Here is a 13273-nt window from a genome sequence, read left to right as displayed (position 1 = left end):
GAACTTTGATGGAAGAAAGTTCAAGTGTGAACAGTGTGGAAAGGTGTACAAACATCTCACCACCTTGAAGTATCACTTGAACAATGAGTGCGAAAGAGAACCGCAGTTCAAATGTCATTTCTGTTCGTTTGCAACAAAAAGAAAGCCGACCTTGAAAACTCACATATACTTGAAACATCCGGAATTGATTAATAAGCTTACTAAATAACATTCCACTAAAGTACACTATTACTAAATAATGTATAGCCTACCTGAGATTTTTTGGAAAAGGTTTACTTGAAGATAAATAAAAATTTAAATCTGAGTACCCTTTTGAAATTATTTAGTTACGAGGTCACGACATGTTTATATTTTTATTTATATTCAAAAGTAACCCTAAAGAAAAAAGACAATTACCGTACTTGAAGATGTTTCGGATTGATCAATCAACTAACTAAATAACATTCCACTAATGTAAACTATTACAGTACTAAATAACGTATAGCCTACTTTAGATTTCATGGAACAGGCTTATTTTAAGATATTTAATATTCACTTGTAACTTTCTTGAATTTACTTGCAAAATCGTTCAATTCTTTTCATAATTGTTGCTTGAATTTTTCAAAAATAGATAAACAAGATATTTGATCGATTTTTAATAATAAAATTTATCTTGGACAAGAATTAATTCCAATTGACTGGTTACCCATGAATAATTTCGTGTAAATTATAAATTTACTCATTCAATATACTTATATATTTGTGTCTCCATCTATATGTGGTAAGTGAATCATTTACATTTGATTGAAGATATAAGTGCTAGTTTATAAATATTGTCATATCATTACATCAATCAATAAAATCAAGGTTACATTTTATAATTGTATTGTTCAGATACTCAGATATCAACTCCAACAACCATTCTTTGTTCATGTTGGCATAGGAATAGGAATTCGATATATGTAGAAATGCTCAGATTCAAGACTAGAAAAAAAATCAAATGAAAACCTGAAGTTTCTTGTCGAACCTAGGACTGAATCTTCAATTCATAATAAGTTTTATTCTATCAAAAGTTACTTCTCCAATTACATATTTCTTCTGAGAAGTTACGAATGATTAATATTATTATCAATCATCTCTCCTCTCTAATTGAATTTTTTTTATATTTCAGGATTCATTCACTACGAGGATGCTCTATCACCCAGCTACGATGCTCTTGTAGATTCAGAAAACGATGAGAAAAAATTCAAATGCAACAAGTGCGGAAAAGCCTACAAGCATCAACAATCGCTCAATAATCACGTGAACTATGAATGCGGCAAGACACCACAGTTCAAATGTCAATTCTGTCAGTTCTCAACGAAGAGACCAAATAATTTGAGAACTCACACCTATATAAAACATGCTAGAGAACTGGTGGCTCGCGGCATATCTGAATGAAACCAGGAATTTATTAGAGCTATGTAATCCATTTACTACCATATTATGGAATTTATAAGAAGCCTGATGTCAAATGATGTGTGTGTCAGTCAAAACGGCTGTCTAATTCTAGTCATAAGTTGATTTACAATCATAAACCTTATAATAAAGTGTTTGAATAAATCAATGATCAAGGTTCATGAATCAAGCTTATTATCAAAGAGGATATACAAACAGAGATTAATTTGGCTTTAATTTTTCATTGACCTTGAATTTTTTTTATAATCTTTTCTACATCACGTTTTAAACTTCCACGAATGGAATACTGTGATTTTTGCAGGTACGTCGGATTGTTTTTACCTCTTACGTAGCCTACTTGAAATCTTTTCCAGAAACATATCACTCTAGAGTAACTTTTGGAAATTAATCTTGGATAAATCAGTAGAATCTTAATTAATTATAAAAATTCGTCTGAGTCACTGTGAATGTTGTAGAACCGTTCCATAATGAAATAAAAACACACAAATATTGTCAAATTCTACACAGGACCATGGTTTCGTGACCACACAGGTCATATTTTCAAGCTGACTTGATTTTCAAGTCAGCTTGAAAATGTGACCTATGTTGTCACGAAACAATGGTTCTGTGTGGAATTTAACAATATTTGTGTGTTTCTATTTTATATTTAATTATCCTTTCCTTATCTTCATTTGTATATGATAACGTGTTTCTGTTTTGTTTTTCCAAGGAGAATACATTTTATTTTACTGGAATTGATTTCAATTGCTTTTTAACCTTTCTGTATTTCGATGTGTGTCACATTATCTAGAATGTAAATTTTCATGCTTGATTTTTTCTAATCCAGTCTAGTTCACAAATTCTTATAGTTATTCTACGATTGATTTTTTTTAATTTGGAACTTACTATAATTTATTCTACAATTATTTTCAGTGTTTTTCGACGCGGTTGGGAACGAGTATGTGAACCATGGAGATTATTTTGAGAACAGCGCTCTTTCAGCAGACTTCATTATTCCAGAAACCCTCAACAATGATAAGTCACCAGCCACTGGTTCAGCCTTGAATCTATGTTCTAACAGAGTTGCGTGCGAAAATTGCGGAAAATCTTTCAAGAACAGGAATACAATGTGGACTCATGTGAAATTCGATTGTGGCAAAGAGCCTCAGTTTAAATGTCAAATGTGTCCGTTTTCGAGCAAGCGGAAAAACAATTTGAAAAGTCATTATTTCACTAGACACGCGGCAAGATTGTTTAATTAGACCGTGCTAGTTTCAAAATTTTGGGTTGAAAGGTGTATTTCAACGTGCTTTTGTTCAGTCTCCTTTAGGCCCAAGTTATACGAGCACTAATCCTAATATTATCGCGGCGTTGGCAACGCTGAACCGAGTTAAACACAGTGGTGCTGGCGTGCACTATGGAAATACCTTTGCCCAGATAACGCGACACTAAAAACGCCGCTGCATTAGCGCTAGTATAACATGGGCTTTAGAACATTTTCTGTATCAAAAATAATTTGATATTTCAAGTAATGATATTATTCAATTGAATTGGTTTGAAACTTAATATTGTTATCATTTTTGTGTTGGAAATTTATTATTTTATTCTCTGTTTTCCTTTTGTTTGTATTTTTAATTCTAAAATGGCTGATTTTTAATTTTTTTCTCATACTGTAAATAAAAGTAGGTAGGGGAAAGATGTTCACTTTCTTGTGCAGTGCTACTTGTACTTGTATTTTAAGTCAAATCATGTCGTGAAAAATAAAAAAAAATATTTTAAGTTGAAAAAGAGAACTTTGATTTTTTTAATTTTTAATAATTCGAATTCCCAATGATTTCCATGATAATGTTTTTACTCTGAATATTACCATTTAACTAGCATACTATATCTCGCTCTTCCATTGAAAATACACACAACCTTGAATTTTTTTATATTGATTTTACTCTCCATTCTCCATTGAGATTTGAGAATATAGTCTACTAATTGATTGTAGGCCTACTGTGTACTCCAAATTGAAAATAAAAATACTTTAATACTGATAGATTCAATTAAACGAAACTTCTGGTTTGTATCTGAGTTTCCAGCTATTTGAATTGACATTTTTCCATGAACCTGATTATCGATTCTTATATTAATACAAATAAGGGAATGAATTGTAAGTTTAGGTATTTGGAATGGGAATTTGTTGAATTAATTTTGACATCTCAACATTTATTCCATTGTATTTTATATGTAAATTTATAATATGTATTTTACATGAATTCATTTGTGAGACTCATTTCTTATCATATTTATTAAGTATTATTTGAGGCAGAATTGTTTAACGTGTTACAATAAGATGTTATTAGATTATTAATAAAATATTCATATACAATATTATAATTACTGAAATATTGCTTCCTATTCATTTCAGAAGTATGCCTGTAGTATTTTGTCGGTACCACCTACCTGCAAATCATCATTAATTTCCTCGTAATACGAAAAAATGGAGAATAAATGAGTTTGAATAAAGAATAATCGAATGAAATAGATAGATTAAACCAATTAAAAATACAACTGTACCTTACTGCACACCAATAAAGCAATCTGCATGAAAAATGTATAAATAACAACAGTTGACAGTTTTCATTTCTGATATGCATATTTTATTTCTACTCTTGTTTATTTATCTCTCATTCCTTTTGACATATCTATTCAAGTTTTTTCAAATAAAAATGTTATTCACTCTGTACCCATTCAGGTTCAAAGTAATAATATCAAGTGTTGATAGTTAATAATATTTATAACTAATTTACCCACTAATACTCATGAACAGTTTTGAAAAACTTTCATCTTCATAAAGCATTAATAATTCTTGATCTTCACTTACTTCCACATAATAATAATAATAATAATAATTAATTTCTATTAATATCCTTCTTGATAATAATCTTCTTCTCAATTTTCCTCCTTCTTAATCTTGATTTGATGATGTCATTGATTGATGTGAATGGCGTTGATTTGTCTTACAGATGCATCACTGAATGTTGATTACTTTCGTCGATCAGCAACAATTTTCTCCAACCAACTGCAAGTGTTAAAAATTGACCCGGACCTATTTAACTGTCCTTATTGCAGCTTCAAAAGTCGACGAAAAGGCTGTATCCTTACACACATTGGTTCTCATCATTATGATGCTCATAGAAGGGCCATACAAAATGGTTGTGAAGAAATTGTGTGGAACATGAAGTAATGGATAAATTGTAATATCAGATAATATTTTGTGAAAATTATTCAAATCAATTCATATCAATTAATAGTCTTCCTATATTGATAAACTGGAATAAATAAATTGAACTTTATAAGTAATTTAAAATGAATGGAAAATGTTAATCGATTTTTTCATGGCTGTGAAATCTGAGATATAATGCAATCCAAACTGATGCTTAGAACAAGTTTTGTAGCTAGTAATGTTTAGAATGCTTGCTATATTTTCGTGGGAACGCTCTCTGAATCTATCATGATATATTTATATATGGATACCATTACATTTATTTCTGCAATTCACTTATGAATATGATTTCAATAAAATGAAGCTACTCATCTCCACTTTGCATTGGAACTGATATGCTTCATTCTTATTATGCATTTAGGAAAATGGTCATCTTGTATATTTTGTATTATTAAAGCATTTGAATGTACGATATGAAATTTTCTCTTGATCTTCATCATGATCGTGATCTATAAGCTTCCAGCTCCATGTACTGTATTGTTTGCTAATTATCATTAGTTTTTGTTTTATATTATAATAATTATTCATATGCTCACTAAAAGCTAATTTACATCTTCTCACGGCCAATAAATACTGCTTGGAACATTTGAACTCACTAAATTTTTATATTGAGTTTGAAATTCTCTCCCATCTTCATTGTTACTTACATTGTGCACAATTGAACTTGATTAATGTTTGAGTATCATTCAATGTCAATAACGTACACTATTAGACTCAATGGGTACTGAATATGATTTACTTCCATTTATGCTACTATTATTTTTTTATTCCAATTTCTTACAATTATTATTCTCCAAATACTACTTCTAAGTTTCTTGAATATTTTTTTGGCCAAACTCTATAATTTCGAAATGTTTTTATTTTACACTGAAATTTATACATACTTGAGTGAAAATAGTGCAATTACATTGCAAGTGGTAAAATACTCAATTTCAATATCCACCAGGTTTATCTGTGAAATGGGTTTCTCATTCAATCTTCCATCCATTTTAGTCTCTTATCATTTTCCTTCACGCAATATTATGAGCTAATTATTTATTAAAACACTTCGAAATTTCGAAAATCAGGAAAGGAAAGTTTTATTGGCAGAAATAGAAATATAACAACATCTTAGAAATACATAATAAAAGCAATACAAATTTAACAATATGGGAAAATAGTATTACAAAATAAAATGAAATGGCAATTGAGTATTTGTATCTCGAGGTACTAGACCTGTTTAAGATGGTAATATAAAAATCGATTACAAAACTAGCGCAAAAAGTAGTTACTGCGGCCGTCAGTCGCATATGAAGTGGCACATATTACATAGCAGAATCGATGATTTATCAATTTTAGCTTCGAAGTATATTGTGCAAGTTTATTATTAGGCTACATGAGAATTCTAAAAAAAATATCTATATTCTCACATTCCATTACAAATCTCTTGACATCTCTCAAAAACCAAGGCTCAGCAGGCTCAGCTTATCTCCAAGGGCAGCAGGTTGTAGAACTTTGGAGCTAGATAAGAAAAAATATCTTGAAGTGACTTTTACTTGGTTTAGGTATACAAGCTTCTAAAGTACCATATTACACTTTGAAAATTGTGCAGCAATCATGATTCAATACACTGCAGTTGCAATGGGTGTGGTGTATGTACCTGGATAATATCCTGTGCTTTCTAATAAGGCTATAGTAAGGTACTTCCCAGTAGATTGATGTTTGTTATCGATATGTACTAGGTGGTTCGTTCTTTGCTGAGGGATACTTGGCTCCAAGGATCTGTGGGAGTGGTGATCCTCTGAAGGCCATCCTCAGTCAAGGCGGCAAAAACTACAAGTGTCCCAGATGCGGCAAGAGCTATCAGTCTTCGAGCAACCTCAAGTCGCACTTGAAATTCGAGTGTGGTCTTGAGCCACGCTTCTCTTGTCCCTACTGCTCGCACCGCAGTAAGCTCAAAGGAAATCTCAGGAAGCATATCTTCATCAAGCACAGCGGTTCAGTTCTCAAGAGTCCGTGATCATTATTTGTCGGTGGATCGGAAGCCACGTGAAACGTTATGCTGGTCTATCTATTCCTCGTATCACCCATAGACTAATGTTATGACCTTATGTTATTTACCTTCAGTAAAGCAACTTTCAAATTATTTTAAATATATTTTTATCCTATTTCAATAGTTCTTCTGTTTCTGAAATAGACTAGAGTTATATTACTTTGCTCGATGATATTAGTTTAGACTGTACCAATTTTACGCAATATGTCAATACCATGTCAGAGTTTTACCATACTAATGTCAATTTCAATGTATCTATTTGTATTATTTTTTATTCAAATACAATTACTTTGGTGAAAATTGAAAACATTGTAAATTCTATTTATGTTCTATTTGCACAGTGATATTTATTTAGACTATGTAAATTTTATTGTTAGAATGAAACGTATTTATGAAGAAATTTCACATTCTCATTTCACTTTCCTTGTCTGCTAACATTCAAATGTTCGTCTTCCAAAAAGCAAGGTAATGCATTTCTCCAATCTTATACTATCGTTTAACGTTTCTTGACTTATTTCTATGTTTCAAAATCTTTTAAAATTCAACAGTCGTTATCTCTTAATTCAATTTATCTACATTATGTATAATATCTATAATTATTTATCTAAATTTATGTATTTACTAGGAAATATTATTTCAAGTATTTAAACAATTATTTCAGAAATGAAATATTGGCATTTGATGGACTTCCAACGAATAATAATCTACAACAATTTTAATTTTATTTGTGTATCTATTTAAAATTGTTCTATCAAGTACGGTTCTATCATTCACGCTCACGCACAGTTATGGGCTTAGCAAGCCACTTCCATACGCCCATTGTGTGAAACTGTCTATTCCTGATTTGAGGTGAGTATGCTCCCTTTTACATCCCTGTATGCATCCGTCATAGCCTCACTCTCAGGACTGGATGGATACTCACTAAACTGCCTAAAGTTGTAGTGTTTCCCGAGAGTACCGTTGAAGACTGGCATCCTTTCAGAGAGAAACTTGCTACAGTCTACCATCCATTTCAGTTTTAAGAAGGCTGTGTTCACCAAAGCCAGTTGAAACAAAATTTAATCCATTTGTTTATTGAGGCAACAGGTTACCGCCTATATGCCTCCTTCACAAGTACAGGTATTACGATTTGAATAGTCTTCCACCTAACAAGACAAGGGTTATTCAGTTGCTTTAATTTTCTTTGCCTCTGCTTGATAGTATAAACATTCAATTGAACCCCCGTCATCAAGGATCTAGTTAATCACTCCGTGTTTTCACATAATATTGTATTTTATCATTCAATTAAACAAAGCTTCAAATATATTGTGAATCACTACTGTAATTATTAATCATGTTTACTAACTTTGTGTAAAATTTTCCAGGTACCGAACCACTGGTCAAACTTGAACAAAACTCTGGGTCAGAAATGAACTACGACGATGATGGAAGAACGAGTGACGAGGAGAGTCTCTGCATCTCGCAGTTTGTCGTCGTAGAAGATGGTGAGGGGGCTTGGGAGGGGGCGGAGTTGGAAGAGGGGGATTCCACCCCCACCGCCACCCCCGAGACAGCCATGAACCTCTCGGCGCGAAGATGGACCACTGAGGAGGCGACCTCCTCCTCATCTGACATCTCTCCTACGGCGAGCGGTCCTCAAGGCTGTGGAGGGGCGAATGGTACGCACAAGTGTCCCTTCTGCCTGAAATGCTACAAGCAGATCAAGTCACTCAAGTACCATGTGGTGTGGGAGTGCAAGAAGGAGCCCACTTTCAAATGCGACGATTGCAATTTGAAGTTCTACTATCCGTTCACCTACAGCAAGCACAAGAAGTATAGTTGTCCGTACTCAAGTGCTAAACAAAATCAATGATTGAAAGTTATAATGAGATAAAAATCAGGTTTTATTCTACATTGTAACTTATTATAAACGGTTCTATTAATAGTAATAACAAATAATATTCGTTTTATTTTATTGGTGGTCAGGTGCTCCCAACTTTTTTCTTCAACTACGTTAAACTATCAAAGGATAGTAGATAGTTACATAAATGATAAATATCAGGGTTTACCTGCTACTTAATATTAATAGCACTACCTTTTATAGTGAACCACCTATAATGATGCAGGTAGAAAGAGTTCAATGAAACACATTATTCAACTGCAGAATACAATCATTATGATGTATCATATCATATTATGATCTATCATTATGATCGCATTTCAACAAAGTTGGCTTATTTGTTAAATAATTTATAATTTAGTTAACTTGTTTACTTATCTCATTATTAATAATAATACTAGGGTTACTTGATAAATTTTCAATTCTATAGACCTTCAAACTTTTTTCCCCAGACACGAATAGTTAATAAAAAATAAATAATATACTCCATTTAATATCTAAATTTATTAGATACTTAGAGTTATGATTAAATACATATGATATTTAATTCATATGAATAGAATGAATGGGTGGTAACTCAAATAATTGCTTCAGTGAGCTACACTCTAGAACCAAATATGATATATTCTAAATAGTTGAACAAAAGTAGGCTAAACAGGGTAAAGAATAAGATTAGGAATAGAATAAACCCAATCTCACTGATATGATATAATTATTCTGATATGATCACGCTATGATAAGCACTGATGTAATAACCTCAATGTAGGTTGTAGCTGTTTCAAGATCTTGTTCTTAGAAATTCTTAACATTAGGAAATGACTCCATTACTTATAATGTATGGTCGAAATTGTTACAAATGTTACCATTTTGTTCAAATGTTACCAATTTACCATAAATATTACTCCAACTAAATAAATATCATTAAAAAATAATACAAACGTTAATCATCCATATTAGGTATTTTTAATACAGTATGTGCGAATGGAATGGCATGGAGTATCTAATATTATTTTAATGTACCTATAACCATGATTATTGACAATTAATACCCTTTTTTATTGCAAAAAAAATTATTGGACTATTTTGTGTATTTATTTGTATTTAGATTAAAACATTATTCTATAGCCAAAAAAACATTATTCTATATTTTACATACTCTATATTCTTTCTCATGATAGGGAAAAATATGTCTAGATAGTGGTATTTATTTTTCTTATTGTTGCCTGCCTGCTTGAGTTATTTTCTAGTGAATAGCATCTCCATCAACATTTTCCCAAGTTCTCAATTCAGAAAATTATAGCATGTAGAAAATATAGCATAAAAATGTATCCCGTGTTCCAAATTTCATTGTTAAATCAAGTCGATAGTAGGCTACCTACTAGTAGTTTTTCTCGTGAATAAGCTTTGTGAAGATGGTAGTCTCGTATAGTCTTCACAGAGGAGTCTCTCAATTGAAAAAAATATAATTACCTATTCAATTCTTGTTGGTATCCATTCTTCTTTTTCACCATTTCTTTCCATTCTTACACTCTCACCCGGACAGAACAGTAATAATAGACAGTAGTCGACCTATAAACGACCTATACCATGGTGATGCTGTCTTATGCTACATTTTTTCTATTATTATATAGGCTCTTCTATGATTAGAGGCTCTAAGAATAATGTGTGCAAGATTATTAAGGCAATCTTAGTCAGCTAAAACTCTAATGTTCATTCTATCACACAGTCAAAGTTGGATTATCATAAATATTGCACAATAATCATATACACTTCTTACTAAATGTTTTACGCTAGTATGTTATATGATTATATTCGCTGGTATTATGATTTTATTTTATAGTATACTGATGTCTTCCTTTGCTTTTTTGATAGTTATAAGTGTTTTACTCATAGTGTATAATCTATAGTATAAGAGTTGTTGATCTTTAGAGTATCTATTTTTCTCATTGAAAATGAAAAAATTGTTATGATCTTCTCATCAAGAAAAAACTATGTCTTCTGTTAATTAAATCTAGTAATATTTTCTATTACTAACGTGCTTCATAACTCACTTGGACACATGTGGGCTATTATTTTAAATAATAATTAACATTAATTTACATTGTGATGATCTCTGGTAAACTTATAATTTTCAGAAGTTTGTGTGAATAGAGAACATTTGTTAATGACATTCAAAAATGATCCCATAACAGTCTCATCATTCAATTCTTGCGTTCAACTAGTATTTAGTTCTTTGTCACCGCGGAATGTTTCATGTTCCTACACCTTATGATATGAAATAATTCTTTATGATTTCATTCATGTTGAATATAAGTATTCCAAAGAAAATTATATTTGTAATTGAATGTGCCTTATGGGAAATGAACTTATTTAGAACAGTTGAGTGTATTGTTAAACTGATTGTCTGTAAAATCTGCAATAAATTATAATCGTTGAACTGTTCCATTTATTTTACCTCATTCATATTGTCAATCAATCAATGTCTCTATTTAAGACATTCAATGTAATTTTGTTCATGAATTCATCAAAGAAAAACAATTATTATATAGAAAATAATCAGAACAAAAACGAAACAAAACCAGGCAGTTTGGTTTATTTTTTTTGTATCAAAATACGAAAAGTTACAAGATTTTTTAATAAATTATAAATTACAAATTGTAATAATAATCCTAATGAAATCCAACATTTCACTATCAGAGTGTCAGTTTTATATTCATTAGGTCTATTAATTAGAAAGGGACGAAAGAGAAATATTGAATAAAACTTGAAATATTGCGTTCTTGCTCAACGCCTAGAAAGTTGAACACCCATTAGCCTATATTGTCGTGATGACTGGGTCTAGTGGGAACAATTCTATAATGCCTCAGGAAGGAACCTGTGGACGAATGAGATGATTGAATTGAGTTCCCTAAAAAGTCTTATGTTGGCTTAATAAAACTTCAATGTTGTTTCCGATCAGGAACTGATTATTATTAATTTAAATCACTTTTTGCTATTAAAAAGAAGGACTAGCATTCAGATTTTTTTTAATAAATGAATTAATCACTCACTGTTACAATGAGATCTTTCAGCATGTCCGCCATCTCCCTGGTTGTACTCATAGACCAAAGAGCACATAGTGAAAAACTTTTTTATTCAGATGTTATCAGAGTCAGAGCTCTCGATTCTAGTTCCCTACCCAGGTATGCAAATTCAAAACAAAAATTTTCTCATTGGTGAGCAAGTAAATTTCAAGTTGACTTCTCCAATAAACCGTTGTCTCCCTACTGAGATAAGAAAGCGAGACTAGCACTTATCATCATTCCTCGAGGGTAAGTGTACTTGAATGAACAGCGGGGAGATCTGTCCAATCTGCTTCCTCGGTACTGACGAGACTGTCCTTTCTAATGACATGCCCCTAAAAATGACATAAGGAAGCGTTCTATTGAATAATTTATGGGGAATATTGTACAGGATAATGATAAGATTTTGGCTTTTCTCTTTAATAATTGTAGTATGTAGAGAAGATAGATGGTATTTATAGATTTGCTGTAGAAGCTGTTGCTGTTGGTAGATGGTATTTATAGATCTGCTGCTGTTGGTAGATGGTATTTATAGATTTGCTGTAGAATCTGTTGCTGTCAGGTAAAGTTCATTGCTTTTGAGTGCCACATGCTTATCTTTGTATACCGATATTTTTTACTCAAAATCGCAAAGTGATTAGAAGACCAATTTGAAGTATTGTATTTTCAAGTTCTTTTTATAAATATCTTCAGTTGTATTCATTTGTTAATGTTAACTTTGTTATTATCATTGTGTCATGATGTTATTGTTGATTGTGCATGCACAACCTTTTGTACAATGGGCATGGCCCTGATTACAAATAAACTTATTATATTCTATATTGACGTGATGACGTCACAGTTTCATCTTTTATCAATATCAATGCTGACAATATCAGTGCCAATGCCAGCAATGGTAATGATATCAATAACATACTGATAATTAGAAAAAAAACAAATAGGTATGTTAGACTTTCTGATTTCATAAGATATTTTTCATCCATTCTTACGTTCTTTAAAAATCTCCTCAAATCGCCAACAAGAACTGCACCAAAATTTTTGTTTCAATATTTCCCCATTGATGAGATTGAATTAATTTGGTTTTCCGTTTAATATTTTTTTTTATTTCTCTATTATTATTTCCAGACAAGCGGAAAATTGCGGAGAGGCTAAGATTAAAAGGAAAATCTTACATCAACCGGGCAGGAAAAGTCGTGCCTGCAAAACAAATAAAATTCATCGACTGCAGCAAATGCAAATTTCGTTGCAGCAACAAATTCACTGAAGATCATCGAAGAAGACTATTCCAGGAATATTATGATTTAAAAGATAAAAATCAACAGCAAAATCACCTATCAAATCTTATTAGAAATGTTCCAGTCAATCACACGCCAAAAAAGTGTACAAAAAGGCTCTATTATCTGAGATGTTTGGAATCTGGTGAGCGGAAACGGGTGTGCTTGAGATTCTTCTGTGCCACATTTGCAATTTCTCATCGGGTAACCGACCGCTTGATGAGCAAAGTGAGTGTACAATATACAGGCTATGGCCAATGAGTAGATTCAAATCTTGCAGATTTCACTCCATCTTAAGAACGATGGCCCCTTATAAATTATGTCGGCCAGGATAGGTGA

The 13273-nt window shown here is 31.7% G+C and overlaps 1 protein-coding gene across 26 annotated transcripts in view; it reads left to right on the top strand.

Annotated features, from left to right (window-relative positions):
• LOC111063080 (longitudinals lacking protein) overlaps positions 1-13273 on the top strand; it is a 592348-nt gene that overhangs the window by 357573 nt on the left and 221502 nt on the right. Inside the window, exon 5 of one of the 26 annotated variants that reach the window (XM_039428573.1) lies at positions 8084-11035. The exons of 24 other annotated variants lie outside the window; for them this stretch is intronic. In XM_039428573.1, coding sequence (XP_039284507.1) covers positions 8084-8571 — 488 coding nt within the window. In that variant the 3' untranslated portion in view covers positions 8572-11035. Of the gene's footprint in view, positions 1-6408; positions 7115-8083; positions 11036-13273 lie in introns of those variants that run through there. One more of the 26 variants, XM_039428596.1, reaches the window with a different exon arrangement.

This window comes from Nilaparvata lugens, chromosome 5, assembly GCF_014356525.2.
Source record: "Nilaparvata lugens isolate BPH chromosome 5, ASM1435652v1, whole genome shotgun sequence".
NCBI lineage: Eukaryota > Metazoa > Arthropoda > Insecta > Hemiptera > Delphacidae > Nilaparvata > Nilaparvata lugens.
Note: the sequence above shows the minus strand (reverse complement) of the source record. Positions and strands in the feature narration are given on the sequence as shown.